Genomic DNA, 24,189 nt, shown 5'->3' on the forward strand with positions numbered 1-24,189 from the left:
GACGCGGCTCAGTGGGTCAGAACCGTCAGCATCGAGGAGCGAGGAGCGTCAAACGCAGCGTTCCAACGGAATTAGGATGCGTGCGTTTAAAGAGAGCGCGAAGGAAAATGCAGCAAAAGTAGGGAAAAAGGGTGCGTTCTAACGCACGTGTTGTCCCTCGGGGCCCCTCGCACTCCTGGCATCAGACTAGAGTGAAGGCCTCGCACCAACCTGCGCAGTGATGAGCAGTGACACGTTCAGACACCATTCACACAAACTGGACCCAGCCACGAGGAGACGCGGACGTGCAAAGCCAAATACCTCCATCTAGTGGTCAGATGGAGTTAGAACACACACACACACACACACGCACACACGCGCGCACACACACACACACACACACACACACACACACACACACACACACACACACACACACACACACACACACACACACACACAGATTAGTCAGGAATGCATTTTATTTATTCCACACTTAGAAAAGGACATCAGAAGGCACTGGGTGGCTCAGCACACGACCCTAAATCAAGGGAGTTAATGCGTGGTGGAGCTGGGGTCAAAGGTCAGCTCACTCTCAGCAACTACAATAGATTAATGCACTGACCTCCTGCCACAAGCAGGTTCAACCACGTATTGTTAGGAAAGGAAGTAAAGTCCTCTTTAGACAGAGTGACAGTGATCCTGACCTGAGCCAGCTCTTCTCATCCCACGGAAGACTATCGTCTTAACAATGACAACCTTTGAAGTCTATATCAGAAGTTTCTTAAGCCTCAGCCTGACCTACATGTTATCTAGGAGTGTGCTAAAGTGCAGCTGTACATTTCAAACGATCTCACTATCTGTTAGCAAATCAGCTTCTCAGCATGAAACGAGGGCCGACTGTTTAGTGCGTTAGGTCATTTGTCAGGTCCTTGATGGCAAAGATGGATTCTTTGCACAAAACTAAAGACCTGGAGTTTCAATTTACCTTGAGAAAGTTCCGTCTCCCACAGTGATACATGGAGGCGTGACGCTGATCTGAGCCAAAGAAGCTGAAGCTGCTGAGGAACCTCCCTGTTCTCCCTCTTTGGATGCTCAGGCATCCCTGGCTTGACTACATTTTGGCACTGTGCGATTAACGCCTCAACTCGTGGTCCTTATGAAACCAAGGACACAGGTCACAGGGACAATACAAGGGCTCAGTGTCACATAGGGGCAGTGTGCCTTCGACTGGCGTGGCAGTGGAGACGACTCGCACAGTAAATCACGAGCAGCAGCAGAGTAGTTCCAGCCGAGCTGCAGCTGAAACGCACCAGTGGTCTCATCTACCCAACCTGATCAGATGGGGTGAGAGGCAGTTATCAGGGAACGGGACCCACAGCGGCCTTCTGTTTGAAGCCAAACCCGCTTCCTTCATAACTGCAGCACTTCAAACATGGCTTCTTCATATTCATGTGCCGTATGTTGAGCAGCATTCGTAGCTTTTCCTCTTAAAGCTGTTTCATTCTGTGTTTCTCCCATAACTCATAATTAACACACTTTGTGGTTTTACTTAAAAACAAAATAAGTAAAATCATCACATCTCTGCTATTAAGGAAGCACAGAAACTCTTGTACATGGTCAGTCCTTCAACGTGTTCAATCTGAACACATTTCATCACAGCAAGAAAAGGAGCAAATCCCAGGAAGGTTTTCAGCCAAAACTCCCAAATGCTCAGAACGAGTTCTCGTCCTACAGGAATCAACCACAGCATCACATCAAGTGGACTGGATGTGTCCTGACTCACCTCCCCTTCAAGTAGAGTGGGAGCAGAATGCTACATGATACTGAATAAAATACGGTTCAAAATAAAATAATAATATTAGAAATAATAACATTATAACTGATTAAAGTCTAAAAGATAAAAACAGAACGACGCTGTGTTCTGAGGAATAACAGTTTAAAATGTAAACAGTCTCATCATTCCTAAAGAAATCTCTGTTCTCCCCTGGAATCTGTTTCTTCCACTTGATCTTGATTCCAGGCTTGACGGGAAAGTGCTCAGCCGAAGTTTCGGTGCCGGCCACACCGCCGCTCCCACGGCTGCCGCCCCCCCAGACTGCAGGACTGCAGCTACAGTTAGAACCAGAGCCGCGTGCACGCGCTCATCCTGCAGGCTGCAGAGCACGGTGGGTGTAGCCTGAGAGAGCGTCCCAGTTCCTCCACAGGAAGGCCAGGAGGAGGATGAGGAGCAGGGTGGACAGGGAGCGTGAGCGCGTCTTCATCAGGGGCACCACGCAGTTGGCCACAGTGGAGACAAAGACCAGCAGGACGGCCATGAGGGCGAGCAGCACGTTGATCAGTTTTCCCAGGAGGGTCCTGGCCGTGGCGTTTTCCAGCCCCTCCAACTGGACCACCTGCTGTTGCTGCTGCTGAAGCTCCATCTTTGAGATCCTGGTCTGACACGCCTCCAACGCCTCCTGCAGGAGCAGAGGTCAGTGAAGGCACCGTCACTAAAGCCTCACTCAGTGGAAACTTCACTGCATCACATTTTGTTCTGATTAAGAGCGTTATAATCACAACTATGTCGAGAAGCACATAGTTCAATCTGACTGTCAACCATCACTCTCTTTAAAATCTGTACAATTAATGGATGTTTCTACTTGATAGAAACGTCTTAGAGCTATTCTGTGGACCTCTACCACCCTCTGCTGGTGGACAGATGAAACGCAGCCTGGGGTAAATTTACCTGCAGATCTTCTTCCTTTACACGTGAAGCAGTGATGTGTATTGAAGTCATTTACAAAGAAATGAAGTTTTTCATTAGTGTGTCCATGTGCAGACCAATATTTTCAGTTGAGCTTTTGGTGTTTATGGTGTAATCATGTGATGTAATGCTTTCAACCACTAACGTCTAGTCTGAGCAGACACGCCAGTCTACGAACAGGAAGTTAATCAGTAAGTGTCTCTGTGAAGCTGCAGCACAGCGGAGCAGACCACAGGGGAACAGAGCTCGTCGTGGTGCTGCTCCCTGGACTGAACCAACCTGGATGTCTCTGGCTCGCTCGTATGACTGGTAGGCGATCTTCTCCTCCATGCTGGCCAGCTCCTGCTTGAGGTTCAGGATCTCGTTCTGGTGAAGCTCTGTCAGATCGTTGAGCTGCTCCTCCAGACGTTCACACCTGAACACACACGTGCGAGACAGTGGCCTAATTAGATCAGAGCAGAGACACGTGCAGGATTTAGCAGATCCAGCCTGAAGGCATCCGGCCACATGGCTCCAGACTGAACCGATGACTTCCCTGACAAGATTAGAATATGCTTACTCATCAGCTGATCCAACTGGCCAATCCAGGCAGTCAGAGGTATCAGACATGCCAATGAGGAGCGGCCAGCAGGAGACCAGGGCCTCATACTGCTGCTCATGGCAGGTCCAGCCAATTAGATGGACTACAGAGATTAGGACTAGATACGGTAGATGACTGTCCTTGTGTTTGACCGAGTCGGTTTCTCTAGAACCTACAGTAACTGTCTCTGGGTTAACATAAACATGCGTCTAACTAGATTTTTATCATCATTTAACCAATTCATACAGACTTTGTGCTATGGTTCCTGCTCTACATTTATTAGCAACAACGTCTTTTATTTGCAGCCACAACTCGGGCCCATTTTTGCCCAGGGTCGTGATCAGGATGGGTCCCAGAGGAGTCGTTTAGCAACATGACTGGTTTATGAATGAGCATCCCCTGCAGGCGCGGTGGAAAGAGCTGAACAGTGGACATAGCGTTCACAGTTATTTTGGTCTTAGAGGACAAACACTCTGGACCAAGTTGGACATTTTAGGGAGAAAAATGCAGTTTTTCTATGTGAGCTGTTTTCTATTGTTAGTCTGCCTCTTAATAATCTTGTCATAACATTCTGGAGTAATGAGTGTGTATTTTAACAGACAAACAAAAACAAGGCTGCACAGAAACGTCTGTGTCTATAAGTCAAGCTGAGCCAGGGATGAAATAACACCGGGGAGGACAGAGTCATGGCGGTGCGTCTGTCGCCTGCTGTCACCCAATAAAAGTAGGATTCTCATACGCAGATTCTAAGCTGCTATTAAACCCTGGTTCCACTGCCCGGCGCCTCCTGTGGGTTTACCTGAAGCGCTCCTCCTGCAGCGCCTGCATTATAAGCGTGTAGTCTCTCTGATAATGGCTCTTCAAGCCGTCCAGGCTCTCCTCCAGTCTTGCCTGACCCTCCCTCAGCTCCTGCACCTCCTGCAGTACCATGTCCAAGCTGGAGCTCTGGCTCCTCTCCAGTGTGTTGCCCTTGGAGCTGGGGGGGCCGCCGGGGGCCCCCGTCGTGCTGTTGGCTCCTGCTGAGCCTGACGTTGCACTAGAGCAGTCGTCCTCACTGCCGTACTTGGGGCTGGACTGGAAGTGATGCCCAGCGCTACCCAGTGAACGTCCGCCTGTCACCGCCACGCCGTCCTCCACCGACGGGTCGTCCAGGGAGTCTTTGAGTGAGGGGATGTTGTCTGCGCTGCCAAATTTATTGCGAAGCAGCGAGGCGATCTCCCTGGGCTTGGAGACCACCGCCCCTGCGGCCGAGTGCGTGGCCTGAGAGAAGCTGGAGAGACCTCCCTTCACGCTGTCCACCACACCTTCACTGAAGCCCGTGACCTTGGCGCCGACATCCTTCAGACCCTGCTGCATGTCCCGCAGGACGTCCTTGGGCTGGCGTGGAATGCCGTTGTGCTCCACCTCCCGCAGCTTTCGGTGGTAGTGCTCAAGCTTCCTTTGCAGCTGCTGGATGGTCTGCGCCGACTTCTGATTCTTCTTCTCGAAGACCTGAAATCAGGTTTTTCTTGGTGAATGTAATGCACATTTTATTACACTGCTATTTATTCACTCCAACGAATGAGACAAGAGAAAGACAACTGAGCAAACACGTGTCGGGCGTCTTCACAGAAGCTAATTAATTCCACACATTCAACCTGTTTACCTGCTTGATGCGTGTGCTTTGCTGTTTGTCGGCATTGTTGGCTAGTTTGAGGTACTCTGCGACATTGTCATCTCTGGCCGTCTGCTCAATCTTAATCTGCTCCGTCAGCTTGAGGATCTTCTGTTGCAGCTGAGCGATCGCCTGCTTGGTGCGCTGAGGGTCTGGGGTGCCGTCATCGGCCCCTGCCAGCGAACCCTCCGCCCCACATGACACAGCCAGCGAAGTCTGGCCCAGCACGCTGACCTCCAGCCGGTCAATCTGGAGACAGAGACGATGATTGGGTGGTAATTAGAAGGAGAGATCATGAGTGGGGAGTTACAAAAAACTAAAAAAAAACTAAAAAAAAAAACAAATAAATAGTAAAAAGTGGAAAAAATAAGCAAAAAGTGGAAACAAGGAAAAAAAAGTGTGAATCTCATAAAAAAGCATTTTAGCGTCTGCTGACATGCAACAAAAAAGAAACTTCTGCATTTCTTTGTCTTGAAATGGGTCAAACTGAAGCAGCTGCTAAAAGCCACATGCGGTCAAATAGGAAGACGGATGATTTTATTATTTACGTCAAGAACTTACAAAGAAAAGAAAGTGGCAGAAATAAGTTGCTGTTACCACAGAAACGGGTACGAAGAGAAAAACTATGAGCAATGAGTTTAATCCAGGACTTTAACTCAGTTCGAGCTTTGTTATTTCAAATACATGTTTGAGAAGAAATCAAACACCGTCTAAACTGACTGGTTCTTCCAACCAGACCTGGGCAGGTGATAAATCGATAAAATCCTTCCCTCTAACACCTCAGGGAAGGAGCCAGAACACTGTGACACTGCTGCAGCTGATCCAAGCAGCGAGCTGACCCCGCGGGAGAACACACAGAGGCGACAACCACCCGCACGACACACGGACCAACAAAGCCCCGCACGTTCACCTGTGCGCGAGTCACCATGACTAACTGATGACGAACCCAGGATCAGCGGCAACAGAAACCAGCGCGCATCCGGTGAAACACCCAAACTCCAGAGAGGAATTATCTCTGAGCGGAGCTTGTCTAAAGGAAGACGAATTCAAACTATCAGAAATGTGACATTCTGCCGCAAAAGCGACGCTCACCTTCCTATTGGTCAAACGGAGAAACTGCTCCCAGTGCATTTTCATCAAAGTCAGATCATTTCCATGATCTGCTGAGGTTAAACCTGTGAATCCGTCCGGTGCCGTCAGTCAGAACTCCTTAAAGTTTCCCGGACGCGGCTCCCGCTCTCTCTCCACCGACAGTCGCGAAAGTTGAACGGCACCTGAAACTCAGTGCCGAGGAAAGCTCCGCCCCCACTGAGCGCCCCTCCCCCTCAGCCGAGGGATGACATCATCCCGTGAGCTGCAGGCAGCTGTCAATCATCCAAAGACGCCACAAATAGAATCTAAGGGGTTTTTGCATTTTCCGAGAGATCGAAATGCTTCATTTGCAATTTTTTTAACAACAACAACAACAACAACAACAACAACAACAACAACAAGTTACTGCTATGTCTCAAAAACTGTTTCCCTCTTACTCTAATTCGAGGTCGTCTACATTGTTAACCTTTAAATTACTGGGTGCTATTGGATCTTGTTATGATGACTATATGTATTGTAATGTAACTTAGTTACTGGTTGTATTAGTAACAGATAATGTCATGACCTGTAACAACAAACAATGAATGAACTACGAAAGAATGAGCAACAAAAAGGCAAACCATCCATCAAAGCAAATATAGGAAAGGTTTGGATTGTTTTTACAAAGAGCCAGCGAAGCATGTGACACATTGGAAGTCTCTTTAGGACAAGAAAAACCAGTCCGGCATCTTTTTACGAAAAGGGCGCACACACACACACGCACACACACGCACACACACACACACAACACACACAACACACACACACACTCCTGTGTGGTACTATAGATGTGGAAGTTTCTACATGGCATTTCATGCCATTATTTGTTAATTTCTCAGAACCGCATCCACAAGCTACGTTTAAATCCTTCTGTGATGCAGCCATAATGACGACATGAACCAGAGAACTGAAATAGGCCACTGGGAGGGAACAGAAGGGAAATGAGAGGCGACGTCATAGAGACCCCAACGATCTGCTCACAACAAAAGCATTTATGTGCTCATACATGTAGGTTCTGAAGGAATCAAATGGTCGGGGACTGAATGTGATGACGTTCTCATTTTGTCTGGTCTGAGTTACTTGTGAGACGACTGGAATAATGACATGGATAAATGAGGTGATGATAGACCAGCTAACCCCTGAACAGAAGGCTTTAGACAGAGTGATAAGAAAAGTCATCATTGGGCAGAAATGTACAGTAATTACATCATTCTGATCTTATACTACAAGCATTACGGTAGATCAGGTGGTTTCCTCAGAGGTGACAGCTTTACAGATGACTCACACGTTTGTCTATGTCTGGTCACTGCACAGTTATGCTACTTTATAAAGATGCAGGTAACTGATATGTTACAATGCACAGCCAACACATGCTTCACCCCGATCCTCCTTCCAGTTAGTAAAGCCATGTGTGCGATGTCATTCCCCAGTGCTGGAGCTTTCCTACAACTAATCATGCATATAATTAAAGATGGTGAGCTGAAGGATTAGGCTAATATCCTGTGGGTTCACCGAGCCAAACATGTTGATGTTCTGAGCCACTGAAGCAGGAAGTGACAGACCTGTGTGTGTGTGTGTGTGTGTGTGTGTGTGTGTGTGTGTGTATGGTTGTTTGTCTGTGTTGCCCTGTAATGGACTGGCGACCTGTCCTCTCGCCCATAGCCAGCGGGGATAGGCTCCAGCACCATATAGGATTAAGCAGTATGGATATATAAAAAAAAATTAAAGTGATCACTGACTGATCTTCTGTGAACCACCTTTAGAGAACTGGAATTTGGGGCACATGCGTGACAGCTCAGAGGATGAGATGGGGGTTTGTTTCCGTAAATACAGAGTGTGTGAAAGTTTAACATTAGTTTACAGACGGTTCAGGTTTGACCTGGCTTTTATCAGGCAACTGGTGGATTCACAAGTTAGGTGAGTTGAGCAGGAGGCAGGTCCGTGCAGATCCTGATCAGACTGGGATCAGGGAGGCCCCCAGTACACACACACACACACACACACACACACACACACACACACACACACACACACACACACACACACACACACACACACACACACACACACACACACACACACACACACACACACACACACAGGCAGTGGAGAGAAGCCAATCAACCTAATGCATGATTTTTATCTGTGGGAGGACATGCAAACTCCTCCAGGAACCGAACCCTTGGACCTTCTCGCTGTGAGGCGACGGTACTACCCACCACACCACCGCCGCCCCTTAATTTTTTCAGAATTGTTTACATTTCTTAGCTATTGTTTTCCATATATTTACAAATCCAGTGTGTCCTGTCAGATGACTCAGGCTCTGTTATAGTGATGGGCAGCTGAAACAGAGAGCCACAGCTTCCTGCCACAGACTGATAGACATCTCCACCCTGAGGTCAGGGAGAACAATCTAAATCCCATTTTCTCCTGTGACGGAAGCTAAGTTGTTAAAGATGTACTTTATCCATGTTTACAAATGACACACAATCAGCCATCACTTCTTATGCGTTACAACTTACATAATATTCTTGGACACAGTATTGTGTAAACACAGCAGGTCAGAAACCACAGCATCAAGCTGTGCTGTGATTGTTTGGAATATAAATATTTCATCTGAAACTCCTAAGATTTTGTTTTCGGTTCCACACAAGCTCCTACGGCGCCTGTGGCCAAGGGCGGCTTGTTGCTTCTGGTGTGTGTAGGTCAAAGCGTACGGTACCTTGTTAGTGGTTAGGCCTCGCATGGTGCTTCTCTGAGCTTTCTGTGAAGTCAGCTTGTGTTTCTCCTGACAGGACCATGGAAGTGAAGCTATTTCTACCTCTTCCTGCCTGCATCACAGCCTCCACAGCCTTCTGCAGACTAAGGGAAATGTGCAGTGACAGTCTGTGACAGTCTCTCTAAACCTGCTTATCTTGGGTCCAATATCCATGAGGGACAGGACCTTGGATCCACGGGGGACGTAGGAACCAGGGCATGCCCCGATGTCTGTTTAAAGTTCCAATCCAGCCACTTTTAACAAAGTGAAGCCGTTTACATGCTCTCGTCTTGATTTCTACGATCTCTCCTTCTCTCACTTCTTCACTCGTGCATCAAAGCTAATAGGCTTCGACTAACTGAACCCCTGATTAGTTTGTAGATCTTTGACCCTGGAATCCAAACGTGTCTGTCATAGCAAGGACATGACAGAGGAGTGAACCCAGGACAGTTCAGTAGAGATAAGATTTTATCAGTTTGCACTTGACCGTGTTAGGGCGACAGTACAGTGTGATGTAAGTGCACTGCTAATATTATTTCTTCATTTTTATATTTAATTACTAAACATTTGACATAGTGTATGTTTCTACTGCTACTCATTTCTTAATGCTTCAGTTCCCACATCATCATAGACATTAGCCTTTGAGGGGATCCAGTAGAGCACAGGTAGAAAAATGATCCAGTCCATGTGATGCAGGACAGAGAAGGGTTTAGTTAACACACGCACTCATGATCACGAACACGCAGCTGATGCCATGCAACACGTTTACCAGGAAATCAGAGTGAAAAACACAGTTTGTGTTCACATCCAAAAGGAGGAAACAGCAGCAGCTGGGACTCTGCTACTAGAGATGGGCACTTACTAAGGTTTCCACCAATACCGCTGGGTAATTCTTTTGCTAATAAACACTGCACATGTATCACACAGGTGAACAAACATCCCATCAATTCAATAGAGTAATGAGATGTGCTAGAAGGATTCATAATTCATAATTCTGAGCATGAACACACACACAGGCAGAGTAACACACTCTAAACAGGTCACTCACAGAAAGCGGCGAGGTCTCGGCAGTCACCAGGCTTAGGATGACCTCCATAGCACGTGGCTGGACGGGTTCCTGTCGCCTCTGTTTATCTGTCTGATCTGTTTGGGTCTCGCTCGAGGGATGACTCTAGCCAGCAGAGAAGAAGGCGTGTGGCCCCTGCACAGCACACATCCCCTAAGACACTTTTAGTGAAGTCAATTTAATGTAATCTCCCCCAGGCTAAGGTCCCATTTGACAAAAAGGACGCTACAGCTCGCAGGAGGTGCTGTTGGCCTAACTGAATATCGAAAATCCATAGAGTGCTCAGTCCATCCAGCCATGAAAACCAAGCTATTATTAGCTTCAGATGGTTGCTGGTTTACAGATCAGCAGTTCCTCAAAGCCCATGACTACGCTTCAATCCAAGCACACACTCCAAAGTCCACCACAGAGGGCCTGTGGATACAGGGGCTTCAAAAAGCCTGACTCCCACAGGCTGCATGAATTAGCAGGAGAGCAAAGACTCCACTGGAGCAAAGCGTCCTTCTGAAGCAGGTTTGCTCTAAACAGAGTCGAGGCAGTTAACTGGATGAAGACTCAGGTTTAAAAGGAGGAAGCGTTTACTGTGAAGTTAGATGTACAAAGCGTCCATCAGCCATAATATCCTCAGAGGGAGCAAAGAGGCAGACACCCTCAGAACGGATGTGAGGGAGCGAAAAAAACAGAACCCACCAGAATCTGTCACTGAAAGGGACCCGGAGTGAGCGAGGGAGCAAAGGGGCTGTGAGAAAGCTGAGGGGAGAGGGAGGGAGGGAGGGAGGGAGGGGGCCCTCCCTCAGCTCAGCTCCACAACAGTGGTTACAGCTCAGGGAGAGAAAAAGGAAGAAAAGCTTCCTCTCCCAACTTTCAATTACCACGACCGGACCGTCACAACCAATCAGCTTCCTGAGTGATCACGCTGTAATGATTCACCTTCCGCTGCCTGCCTGCGCTAACGACCAGCGTCTCTCACCGTGACATACGTTAAACTCCCTGAACTGTGTCAGCTTAGAGAGCCGTGGTTTCTGCTCCAGCTAAACACGTAAAGCATCTGGTTTAATGCTGAAATAAGATTATAAGGCTGCCAATGAAAACACTGCACATTCTGTATGTGGAGTACATAGAATGTTTTCAGTCAAATGTTCAGCATGCTCCTCTAGCGTACGTATGAGCATGTAAGTATGTGAGCAGACAACTGTTAGAGGCAGACAGCGATGGCAGGATTTAGGATAAAACAATGACTCCATTGCTCTAGTGTAGGTTTGGCCTCAGCAAACTCCTGACGATCAGTCAGAGAGGTTCTGTCCAGTGAGCAGGTTACAGCAGATCCTGCACACGCAGCAGAAACCTCCTCTGGTTCCTCCTCTGGCTTACAGTAGTTGGAGCTTCAGCACTTTCTCAGTGCAAACACAAAGCAACGCGTTAATTCCTTTTTCGCCGACGTCCGATGGCTCCCTGCCTTTGATGCAGCGGCACCTGGAGTGTGTGAGCAGACAGTCTCAGCTTTTGTTACGCACATTCGCACTCGAACAATCCGATTAGTGACCTGGTTCTGCGTTTGCATGGCAGAGTAATCTGTGTTCTCTACCTGTTGAAATCAGGTCTAATCTCTAAAGCCATCAAATGTAAAAACCAGCTTCACCATTTACATGACACTTGGAGAAAGCTCAGTGGAATCCAGTCCAACCAGCAACATTATGCCACTGTAGTGTCTCAGTTTTATTCCTATACTCATTCTATTTCCTAGCAACCGGTTATTCATTTAGCCTTCAGGACTCTACCTACTGTGATCATAAGTTAAATCCCTCATAAGGTGGTGTCAGTCATTAGCCACCCATAGTGTGGGGGAATCTTCTGACTGACACATTCCTCTCAGACATTAAACACATACGACACATTCCTTGCATTGCTCTCAGCATCACGTCTCCTATGGAGGCCAAGTGGCCCCCAGCAGCTCCTGTCAGTCCAGGCGTTCACAGTGACTCAGGGCATCTTTACACCCGCGTTATTTGCCTCTAATAACATACTTTAAATAGCACGAGTGGCCTCACAAAGGCAGGAGCTCAGAGGGAGGTTTACTGCTCTGACCATTGAGAGAGGAAGGTTTTACCCCATTAGTGCTTTATTAGTTGCTCACAATCAGGGCAAAGAATGAACAGCTGAGGCTTTAAGTCTTACAAGGACGATCTTTGTGTTTGGAAATTATGGAACATTAAGCCCAATGACTGATGAAAAACATGAACTAGAACTAAATGTCCTATTTGAATATGATGTCTCTGCAGACTCTAAATTTGTTCAGAGAGATGTGTGTTGAGTTGTGCGTGTTCTACAAACACAGCTAGTTGATGACCAATTGTATGTAATTTTTAGCCAAACGTTGTCATCATGTTAATAGCCTGGTGTGCAATCAAAACCAGGCTGGATTGGTGCTAGATGAAAGCTGAGTTGAGTAATTAAAAACAAAAAAAACATAGATCTCTCTCTCTCTCTCTCTCTCTCTCTCTCTCTCTCTCTCTCTCTCTCTGACTGATGCCCAAGAGGTACAGCCAGATGACCATACCTGAAGCACTCGAAACTGCCAAGCAAAGGCTACAAGCCTTGGCCAGCCGCCTAAAGAGATACACCAGAGATAACGAAGCCAGACGAATAAACCGGCTGTTCGCAACACAACCTGCGAAAGTGTACTCTCAATGGCAGGGTATTAACAACAGAGCAGACCCACCAAGGCTGGAAACTGAACAGTACTGGAAGGGTATATGGGAAAGGGAGGCATCACACAACAGTGATGCACAGTGGCTGGTGGATCTGAGGGAAGACCACAGCAACCTCCCTGAACAGAATCCAGTGACTATCACAGTGGCAGACATCCAACATAGAGTCTCAGGTATGAAAAACTGGACAGCACCTGGCCCTGACATGATCCACGCCTACTGGCTAAAGAAGCTCACTGCAATCCATGAGCGCCTGGCAGCACAAATGAACCAGCTGCTAAGGGATGGGACTCACCCTGAATGGCTAACCGAAGGGCGAACGATCTTGATAATGAAGGAGAACTCTAAGGGCCTTCATTGCAAACTCGATGAGGTTGTGGAGAACCACCCTTGAAGCCAATGGGAAGCCACTTGCCCAAGTATCCATCAAATGTGGCATATACCAAGGAGATGCACTGTCCCCACTGCTGTTCTGCATAGGTCTGAACCCCCTCAGCCAAATAATAAACAAGACTGGCTATGGATACCGACTCCGGAACGGGGCCACCATAAGTCACCTCCTCTACATGGATGACATCAAGCTGTACGCCAAGAGTGAGCGAGACATCGACTCGCTGATCCACACCACCAGGATCTACAGCTCGGACATTGGTATGTCATTCGGACTCGAGAAATGTGGGAGGATGGTGACAAAGAGAGGCAAGGTAATCCACACAGAAGGGGTCTCACTCCCAGAAGGAAGAATAGCAGACATTGAGGACAATTACAAGTACCTTGGAATACCACAGGCTAACGGCAACCTTGAACAGGCAACAAGGAATACGGCAACAGCCAAATACCTCCAACGAGTAAGGCAAGTCCTAAGAAGCCAGCTCAATGGCAAGAACAAATCCCGGGCAATAAACAGCTACGCTCTGCCAGTGATCAGATACCCTGCGGGATTAATAAGGTGGCCAAAGGAAGAGATACAGACCACAGATGTTAAGACACGAAAGCTCCTCACCATGCATGGAGCGTTCCACCCCAAATCCAGCACCCTGAGACTGTACGCTAGCCGCAAGGAAGGAGGCCGAGGACTAGTGAGCGTGAGAGCCACTATCCAGGATGAAACATCCAAGATCCATAAGTACATCAAGGATAAGGCCCCGACAGATGACGTGCTGAGTGAATGTCTCAGGCAGTGGAGAACAGAGGATGAGATGCTGGAAGAGGGACCATCATGGGAGGACAAGCCCTTGCACGGGATGTACCACCGGAACATAACTGAAGTGGCTGATCTCAACAAATCCTACCAATGGCTTGAAAGGGCTGGGCTGAAGGACAGCACAGAGGCACTCATCCTGGCTGCACAGGAGCAGGCCCTGAGCACCAGAGCCATAGAGGCCCAGATCTACCGCACCAGACAAGACCCAAGGTGTAGACTGTGCAAAGAGGCCCCAGAGACGGTCCAGCACATAACTGCAGGGTGTAAGATGCTGGCAGGCAAAGCATACATGGAACGCCATAACCAAGTGGCTGGCATAGTATACAGGAACATCTGCGCGGAGTATGGACTGGAAACCCCAAGGTCAAAGTGGGAAACACCTCCCAAGGTGGTAGAGAACGAGCGAGCCAAGATCCTGTGGGACTTCCAGATCCAGACTGACAGAATGGTAATGGCGAACCAACCAGACATTGTGGTGGTGGATAAAGAGCAGAGGAAAGCCGTAGTGGTGGATGTGGCAATACCAAGCGATGGCAACATCAGGAAAAGGAACATGAGAAACTAGAGAAATACCAAGGGCTCAGAGAAGAACTGGAGAAGGCTTGGAAGGTGAAGGCCACAGTGGTGCCTGTGGTGATCGGAGCACTAGGGGCTGTGACCCCAAAATGGAGGAGTGGCTACGACAGATCCCTGGAAATACATCCGAAATCTCAGTCCAGAAAAGTGCAGTCCTAGGAACAGCAAGGATACTGCGCAGAACCCTCAAGCTCCCTGGCCTCTGGTAGAGGACCCGAGCTTGGAAAGTGGATGAGACCACCCGCGGAGGGTGAGAATAGAGTGTGGGAGAGAGATATAGAGAGGAGAGAGAGAGAGAGAGAAGAGAGAGAGAGAGAGAGAAGAGAGGAGAGAGAGATAGAGAGAGAGAGAGAGAGATAGAGAGAGAGAGAGAGGAGAGAGAGAGAGAGAGAGGAGAGAATAGAGAGAGAGAGAGAGAGACAGAGCGAGAGAAGATAGAGAGAGAGCGAGAGAGAGAGATAGATACAGAGAGATAGAATAGAGAGACGAGATAGATACATATGAGATAGATACAGATTTAGATAGAGATATATATATAGAGATAAGATAGATATATATAGATATATATATATAATATATATAGATATTATATATATATATTATATATATATATATATATATATATATATATATATATATATATATATATATGCTCTAACTCTATATCTGAAGATTTTATACAACTAAATGGTTTTTGGGGTGCAGAATTGTATATTTGCATATGTATAGCATTTACCAAACCTTTGAGAACGCGTATCTCAGTTCTTTCCATGTGATTGTGATGAGGTTACACTCGGCCAGACTTAAGGGTGAAAGATGTTATGTAACAGCAGAAAAGCAGGCGCTTTGTCTGCGGGAATTGGAAATAAGTCAAGAGTAGATAACCATGACATGCAGCTCGGGCCTGTTTGAACAATGCACTCTCCCAAAAAGTTGTGTCCAACACCGACTGACCACTTCCTGGTCCGTGCATGGGAGGAATCAATGGCCCTGTTAAGCAGGTATATAAATCACGTCATACACAGAGCCTATTATGACTAGTGAGGTCGGAGAGCGTGGATTATCTCTGGTATTGGCATCAACAAGAACCAGACAGGAAGCAAAACAAACAACGTAGAACCGACAGAAGGTGCCTTCAGCTTCAACCTGAACCTGAACCTCAGAAGCGTTACATTAGTTCTTTAAAAAGTGTCTTCAACATGTATAAGTCCTGAGTCATCTTGTGTGCAATTCAAACTAATATACAGGAAAAATCTATTAAATGGTTGCTTAAGTCCAGACAATCGTCACTCCGTCATGATCAACGGTCAGTACAGCAAGGTGCAACTACATCTTTGTCTCCATACACAGATATAGACCCCCAGTCGGTCCACCACATGCTCACACGTTTAGAACAACTCAGATAAATACACTAAAGGGGACAGAGACAGGATCACTATCTCCTGGGTTCATCTATCTGTTACAGGAACCAGCCTCAGATATCCACTGCTGCTCTGTAGAGAAATCACACAAAGTCTGTCTATAGTTGGAAACTGAGTTTGTCGAGGCTGCTCCTGTTTATACTCATCCCATTTTGGTTATGTAACATGGAAACAGAAAGGGCACCAACTCAAAATGCAGAATTGGTCTGGCTAGATGCTGCACAATACCACAGGGTGGTACACAGGCCCCAACACTGCCACTCTATTCATAAGCAGGAAGATGAAGAATGTCGAACAAACAGTCCCAGATTTTTGGCACCAAACGATTATTTGCTCTGGCATCTATTCAGCTTTCTCGTCCTTTTCTCCCAAACAAAACAGCATGCATGGTGACCCCCTGGTGACCTTTCTACACACTTACTAAAATTTAAGGGGTCTGTGAAGTTTTAGTGAGACTTTGCTGTGAGAACTGGAACACTGTGAAGCAAAGGATTTCATAACAGTTAATAAGGCCTGACATTTGACTAATAGGAGGCTTCATCAGTATTAGAGGCTATTATCTAACAGAGATCTTAGAGGGCATTCTCTCGCTGCCCAATCAGATTATCTAACAAAACTATTGTGGCTGCCTCAGACTGGGGCTAGCTCTCAAAATGCACGTTTACAATAGTAACAGGAAAATCAGCCTCATCATTAAGGTTCCCTCTGACAGGCAGACATTTTAGGATTAATGATGACCCAGGTTGGTTCAGCAAAGAATCCAGATTGTTGTTTAATACAAGAAGACTACCGTTTCAGTCCACCAGGGGGACCTAGAGCACAAACTCAGCTACACAATGTGTGTCACCTGATGTATAGCAAGTGAATCTTGCTACTGTTGTTTTTAACTGCATCATTTCCTGTCAATAAGCCTGTGTCTTTTATTAAATTCTTTCATTATCAATCCTCCTACTTGAAGATGTGCAGCCTTGTATCCAACATAGCTCAGACCTGATGGGACAGTCAACTCAAAGCACAGGTGTCTTGTGGGCTGATACTGTGAACAGAGAGGAAAAAAGGATATGGCATGCAAAGAAACTGCAGAAATGACTACAGTGAGGGCGGTGAATGTGGTTATATAATGTGAAGACAGGAGTGAGTAACGATAAGACAAAGGCAACAGCAGATAATGGCAGCTCATGAATGGTTTATGTCTGTGGGTTGGCGAAAGATGGCTGCCTTTCGAACCCGTGTCATGAGTCTGCAGAGTTCTCAGCAGTCTCTCTTTTAGTGTGATGATGATGGAGGCAGGATACAAATTTTATTGATTCTGTTGTTTTTACTCAAAACATCACAATTCCCAAAAGGTTGTGATCAAATTTGTGTGTGTGCTAAGTGGGTCAGTGGAGCAGAGCTGAGCTCAGCAATCTATATTCTCATCCATTATTTACCAAAGTCAGACCAGTGATTTATACTGAGGGTGTGGCACAGACCAGAAGCATGTGTCTCTGACTTTACTCAGACAGAGCAATTTCCCTTAGAAAACATTCTAACGGTTACTCAGACAGAGAAGGGGAAGAACAAACAAATCATTTTCTCAGTGCAAGGTGATATAGTTTGACAACATGAGGAAGCCAGTGAAGGGCGTCATTTCAGAGCTAGAATGTAAAGTTGCTACTGTCAGAGCAAGTGAATAGAAATCTATCCAGCCAAAGAGGAGCACGTGGGTCAGGCTGTAACATCCTCAGTGTCCAAAAATGTGACAATTTAGCAACAGCTGAGAAAACAGCACTGAGACACGTTTGCCAACACTACTGTCCACACACACACACACACACACACACACACACACACACACACACACACACACACACACACACACACACACACACACACACACACACACACACACAGAGGAAGGACCAGCTGCAGTCCAAGAATAAACACACCAGGCATGATCCATAGTGACTCACTGCTGACATATGCACAAAAAGTTCACGTGCTGGCAGCTAATTTAGTTAATATTAATCCAGAGAACAAAATGCTGCCTCAAAAATTTTTTAAAGTAACTACATCAGGTAATAATGCTATTTGGTGAATACAACCAGGTGAATATCGTTATACAGGTACTGTGAAATATTCTCAAATAAGTTCATGTAAATGAAAAATGGAATGTGTGATACATTAATCGTCAATGAAAACTAAACGTCTCCAGCTCTGGTTCAAACATCTGTCTAATAGCAACAGTGAAGGCAGTAGTAACCCACAGAGGTCCTTCCTCACACAGACCCAGACCAGAGACCTAAAAAACTGCCTTCCACCTCACAGCTTTGTTTTCCTCTTTCATTACTTATGCCATCCAGGCGGTCCGCCCCTTCCCTCCTACACCCACGTTACTTGGCCCCAGCTCCCTATTGTATATCTGTACTGGGCATCCTCTCACACAATCACATCCTGTAAAGCTGTGGTGTTTGCATGTGCACATAGTGGCCTAACGGGTTCTCAGTGCTGTGAACGCTAATAGCAGCCAGCACCGGATGAGGGCGTTGGCCTATATGTATAATCACATGAATATTCAACAACCTAATTAAACAGGCTGGCTATGCTCCAAAGGGACCACAAACAGTTGGGTGGAGAGTTGGAAAGCACGCATAAAGACACATGCAAGCACACACACATTCATGCACAGAAAAAGGAGAAGAACGTGCATCTGATTTTCATGGCACAACAAACATTTCTATCTATTTACTTTTTTGTTCCCTTTGAAGTGAAGGAGTGAGGAGCCACGGAGGTCTGTAAACTGACTGTGGCAGCACTGGCATCAAATTTATGTCACTTTAACGTGACGTTAAAAGTAATTTTAACTATTATTAGAGTGCCATTTCAACTTATTTGTCTAGGTGTGAAATCTAAAATGGTTGTTTATGACTCCACCACACAGCACACACCACACATGAGGTGTGGGATCAGATGATGGACCTCTGGACTTTCAGCTGGGTTAAGACTCTTTGCCCCCTTTGAACATCAGCCAGTTACCATGGAGATGGGCCACCAGCTCCTCTGTCTGTGTACTACACACAGACAAGAGGAACGATGAGAAAAGAATGAGAGCTAAAAACAGACACAAGGTAGAACAGACAAAAGGTTGTAGCCACAAAATGAAAAGAAAGAAGGTAGTTGATGTAGTCCTGTATGTGTAAACCTGTGCAAATACAGAACCTGAGATTTTTGGCCACAGTTCAGAGTCCAAAGTACAAGCATAGCACCCTAAAGGAAAGGTATGCAAGGCTCATGAGGAAAGAAGGAAGCACACACACTAAAAGAAGGAAAGGATTTGGTCTGTCTGCAAAAAGACAGAGACGACAAACAAGGAGGAAATAGAACAGAAAGCAAAACAAGATCCACATGTTTAGGGGTTTTCTCCTTAAGTCAATACAAACCACAGGCCACAAATCCATCACTAGTGGTTTTACTGTATGTTACTTAATAATACAGAACCTTAATGCAACCGTATCACCCGATAAAGCCTAATAGCACATGTCTCACACACCTGTAAAACAATTAGTTCTAGGCTGGTAGTCTGCAAACAGAGCAATGTGATGACTTCACCTCTGTGTGGACAGAAGCACCTGCTTCATCTTCCCTCTGGCTCGCTGCTGCCGAAACTCACTTGTTTGATTATGCACAGGTTCGACCGTGAGCTCCTGTGCTTGTGTTTACCAAAACTACAGGGCAATGAGCAACAGCAGCACTTCAGATATAAATGGTGTTAAAAGCAAGTATAGACACACAAATATTCACAGAATGAGACACAGATGTTTCCAGTTAGATAGCAGTAGATCATCTTAAGGTGCTAAACGCGCCCCAATCAGCCAATAATAACCAAACGTAACCTTGACTAATAATCGTGTCCCTTGGCGACGGCTCAGATTGAAAATTCAGGCTATTGCTCTAACTGCTGCAGCATGAGTTACTGTTTCACAACAAGTGAAAGTGGGATGGAGAGCAAAGACAGACGAGAAAAAAAAAACGTTCTGTACAAGTAAAGGAAGCTTTGATTGAGCAGCAGTAAACACAAGACAGAGAGAAACAATAGAAAAATATCCACGTAAGCATAATAAAGACAATAAATTTAGTAATTAAATAGAGCTAAAGCAAAAATACACATATTTGATGAATTTAACAGCTGGTGTGCTTTAAGCTTACCTTAGAGCACTGCCTACGGAGACTGAAGCGCTGCACCATCCTGACTAATTGGCGAAGCCACAGCTGGACCCCTGCTCTACTCCTCAACTCCTAGCCCTCCAAAGTACAGTCCACAGTCACACACATAATGAAGACACACATGCTGCTCTGCTCTCCAAACAACATATGCACACACCGCTTCACTATGCAAACACAAATGAGAAGATGAGGAAGGAGAGAGAGAGAGAGAGCAGGGATAAAGGCAGCTCAGCTGTGCTGCTCCCCACTCATATTCACAGTGATCCCCTGAACTGTCGCATTCCCTCATAGATACAGTCACTCACAAAAGACGCTCACACCAGATGGCTGCAAAAGCTCAAACAGTCTCCACTACACAGATCTGTAATGCAGACAAAAATGAGGTTTCACACCAACACAAATACACACCCTCCTCTTGTGAAATCAGCACGGGTAACACATTCACACAGAGCTTGTGCTCAGCTCTCACTCATCTAGGACGAAGCAAGGTTGCCTCCTGCTTCCTGTCAGTGAGTCGAAGGGTGGGGTGAGTAGCAGGCAGCAGTTCATGAGAAGATAGGGGAGATGGGAGAGGAGGAGGGACCAGCTGACTGTCTGTGTTAAGTCTCCCCAGGGACGGGGGGTGGGGGGGCAGACAAGAAGGAAGAAAGGGGAGAAAGGGCAGTGTAGTAAGAATGGATGAAAAGAAAAGAAAGATAGAAAGACAGAAAAAGAAAGAAAGAATGTACATATGAAATGACAATGATGTGACACATCCATCCAACCACCAGTCTAACCTTACAGCAGGATGTCACACACCTTCAAGGTTACCACAATGTTTCCATGGCAACCCAAGCAGGGCGTAGTGTAACCAAGGACAACCATTTGTGTGACCTTAATGCCACCGCTGTAGCATCCTGCAGAGCAAAGACTTGATGTCACTGTAGCTAGAAATTAAGGAGCCCGGTTTCATTTCTGCCAAGGTCAAACAATCTGGGTCTGGCTCTCAGAACTTCTACATCATTCCAGGTGAGGACACACAGAGGGCTGCCAAATTAGATCACATACTACAGCTGTCAGTTAAGACAGGCAGCAACTTCCACTTCTTCACTCTGTAACACACTGCTATTAATTCCTTGCAATGACCTACAGCAACCGTGAGTGTTTGAGCAAACACAGCCTTCAAAGGAGCTGAGCCCACTGCCTGTGATGAAGCCTTGCTGGTCCCACAGTGCCCTCTGGTGGAAGACAAAACTAACGCCAGTCTGAGGATCACTACAGTAAGTAAAGCTATAAGACAAAAGTCACACATTTGGTATTTGTGTCTTGCAGTCTTTAACAAGAGCATTCACTTCATTTCACTTGTTTACTTCCTCGTAGCACTTGTAGTTTCTCTTAATTCTCTTCGTTACGCAGATTAGTCCTCTGCTCTAAGCTGCAGATGCAGCTGGAGGAATGGTGACGCTAAAATGGAATTAGATATTGGACTTGATTAACCCAACACAGAAAGCTCTGCTCCATCCTAATTATTATAGCAAACTAAACTGGGTTTAATGTAACATATTTGGCTCATAATGTGAAAATATGCAGCACAGTCTGCAGTAGTACATTTTTACATATATGTTACGATCTGTCTATAGTCATGTGACAAATGTTTTTTGTGTTAGAAAAGGACTTAATCTCAAACCAAAGTTGTTTTGGTCTTTATCTGATGTGCCCTGATTGACAGTGATCACAAGGTGAACCTCAACTACTGACACCAATAAATCAGAAAGCACATATAGACCTGCGCATGACAGGAGCCATGGTGGCTGTTACTTACCCTGTCTGTCTCCTCTGTGGACTGGTATCCTGATGACAACACTAAATCACTGCTGATGTATCCAGGAGTGGGGCTGCTGGCTGTGGTGTCGGTGGTGGACGAGGAGCGTGGCCGTGGGACATGATGCTGCGGATCATGTGTGTAGCGGCGATGTGGGGCCTGGGGGCTACCTCTTAGGATGGGATCGCGATCACCACTTGCAGACCCTGAGCCAGACCCCTTGCTGCGCCGGCTCTGTAGGCTGCTTCCACGCCTCATTTTGCCCACTGTGGCTGAGCCCTGGCCAGCTGCAGAAGGAACCACAGGAGCACATACGGGGTCAGAGTCAGGACAGGAGCCCGGGGCATCCTCAGGGGCGGAGGGGGAGGGGCCACCTGCTGACACTAGAGAGGAAGATGAGGAGGAGGACATGGAGGTGATGGTGGAACGAGAGAGGGAAAGGCGCTTCCGCTGCTGGTGGAACAGCTGCTTCAGTCCCTGGCCAATGACCCCCATGCTTTCCTTGGCGTTCTGGCTCATCTGCCCTGACTGTGATAAAGCCCTGTTCAACCCCGGGCCTACCCGCTCTGGCTGCCTGTTACTGTTGTTCCCCTGCTGCATATGACCCTGCTGACCTCTCGTGAAAGGGTGGGAGGATTTGTTGGATTTAACAGTAGGGTCAGGCATGCAGAAGAGGACAACCACTGTGGAGGAGAGAAGACTAGAGTACAGTAGAGTAACACAGAGAACAGTGGAACTGGACATGGGATTGTCTTGACATGTGATGGAGGGTTGGATCACCTTAGTGGCAGGCGTGGATGAATTCAATCAGGGAGCATGCATCTTTCAGTCAGGAGCAAGTAGCCATGCTGCTCTAGTACAAACAGAGAGGAAGCTGATTAGGACAAAATCCAGAGATATTTAGTCACTAGTTTTCACTGTATCTCAAAAACATTTGAATCTTTTGAACTTCCGAATATTTCACACAAACAGCATAAGGTTATTAATGTATTAATGTAAATCGAGAAATAACTTTGAATTAGTCATTTATATCCAGTATAGTACTTGATAGACGCCCCATCATCAGCGAATGCATTCAGACAGGCAGCATCAGTAACAGTGGTGGTAGTTCTCTGAATTACTCCACATTGACTCAGGGCGATGTGTCATGAGAAAACTCATAAAAAAGGAAATCAAGCCCCAAACGGGATATATGAAAAATGGAGCTAATCCACAGCGTGAAGAATGCAGTGAAGTTAATGTAAAGAGTAAAAGCACGCAGAGCAGAACAGATGAGTAGCAAATAATGGTTCACATTAAAGAGCAAAAACCTACCTACCATCAGTCCAGCTGTCAGTCGAGTGTGACTCACTCAGGACGATTACCTGCAAGAGACAAATTATTCTTAAACTCCAAAACTTGAACACACTCACTGATAAACTGTGAACTTCCTAAGAATACTGAACAGAAGATAACTACAACATATACTCAGATAGTTTTGACGCTGGTCATGACCTACAGTGCAGCATCTCAAACACAGAGCAATGATCACCTCCTGCAGCCCAGAGAGCACAGCTGATAAAATACAAGCTGTCTTGTGCCAGAAGGAAGCGTATTGGTGGAGAAGTGATCACCTCACTCACAAGCAGACAGACAGGCCCAGCCTGCCGCCAGCATCAGTGGCTGCTCACATTGTGAAGCAGGAATATTCAAAGCCTGGGACGAGCGTTCCATATTCTAACTACAGCATGTTGTTTCTATGAATGTTAATGTGGAGCTGCCAATCACAGCATGTGGGGGCTGGAGAGCAGGTGATGAACAGGTCTGTGCAATCAAGATATTCACTCTGTCATCCATTAGCCAGAGTCTACGGACAGGAACACAGCTACTTCCGGGTTCTTAGTGAGTCCAGCTGGGAGACGTTCTTCTGCCAACCTGATGTTATCATGTGTTAGTACACTTACAAAAATGTGTTCTACTATTTAGTGTCACTGTGTATTTGTTTCTTGCCTGTGTATCTTTTCCTTTTTTGTGAGGTTTATTTTTAAAGCCCAGTATAAAAACAACTAAAACACTAGTGATGATGATATGATAGAGAATGACATGCATATTTTTATGAGTGCACTAAGAAGCATTTCTGGTGTGCAGCCGTGTGTAACGTAATCGTGTACACATGCATGTTCCCCCAGCGGTAAACGGTAGCTAATAGTCAGCGTTTTCTAACGGCGCGTGCGGTGAGATTACTGATGACCGAGCGCTTTGCTGGTCTGGAGCTGCTGGACGGACAGACCTGAATTAATCGTGTCCTAAAGCCGAAGCTGAACCCGAAGCCCTGCGGATGCTGCAGTGCCCATCCCTCCCTCTGCGTCTGTAAATCCCCTCC

General features: G+C 46.4%; 1 protein-coding gene across 28 annotated transcripts in view; it reads right to left on the minus strand.

Annotated features, from left to right (window-relative positions):
* Positions 1-443: 443 nt before the first annotated feature.
* Positions 444-24,189, minus strand: part of tmcc1a (transmembrane and coiled-coil domain family 1a) — a 29,411-nt gene continuing 5,665 nt past the window's right edge. For 4 of the 28 annotated variants that reach the window (XM_029155325.3, XM_029155324.2, XM_029155332.2 and 1 more), the window contains 7 exons: positions 23,146-23,191; positions 22,608-22,680; positions 21,828-22,510; positions 4,951-5,208; positions 4,105-4,796; positions 3,005-3,140; positions 444-2,438 (listed from right to left, as the gene is read on the minus strand). In XM_029155325.3, the coding sequence (XP_029011158.1) occupies positions 2,124-2,438; positions 3,005-3,140; positions 4,105-4,796; positions 4,951-5,208; positions 21,828-22,493 (2,067 nt within the window). In that variant the 5' untranslated portion in view covers positions 22,494-22,510; positions 22,608-22,680; positions 23,146-23,191 and the 3' untranslated portion in view covers positions 444-2,123. Of the gene's footprint in view, positions 2,439-3,004; positions 3,141-4,104; positions 4,797-4,950; positions 5,209-6,051; positions 6,399-8,812; positions 9,845-9,896; positions 10,615-16,775; positions 16,860-20,008; positions 21,470-21,827; positions 22,511-22,607; positions 22,681-23,141; positions 23,192-24,189 lie in introns of those variants that run through there. The other 24 variants (XM_055510469.1, XM_055510467.1, XM_055510464.1 and 21 more) reach the window with 15 other exon arrangements.

Source organism: Betta splendens, chromosome 7 (genome assembly GCF_900634795.4).
Source record: "Betta splendens chromosome 7, fBetSpl5.4, whole genome shotgun sequence".
In the NCBI taxonomy this organism is placed as follows: domain Eukaryota; kingdom Metazoa; phylum Chordata; class Actinopteri; order Anabantiformes; family Osphronemidae; genus Betta; species Betta splendens.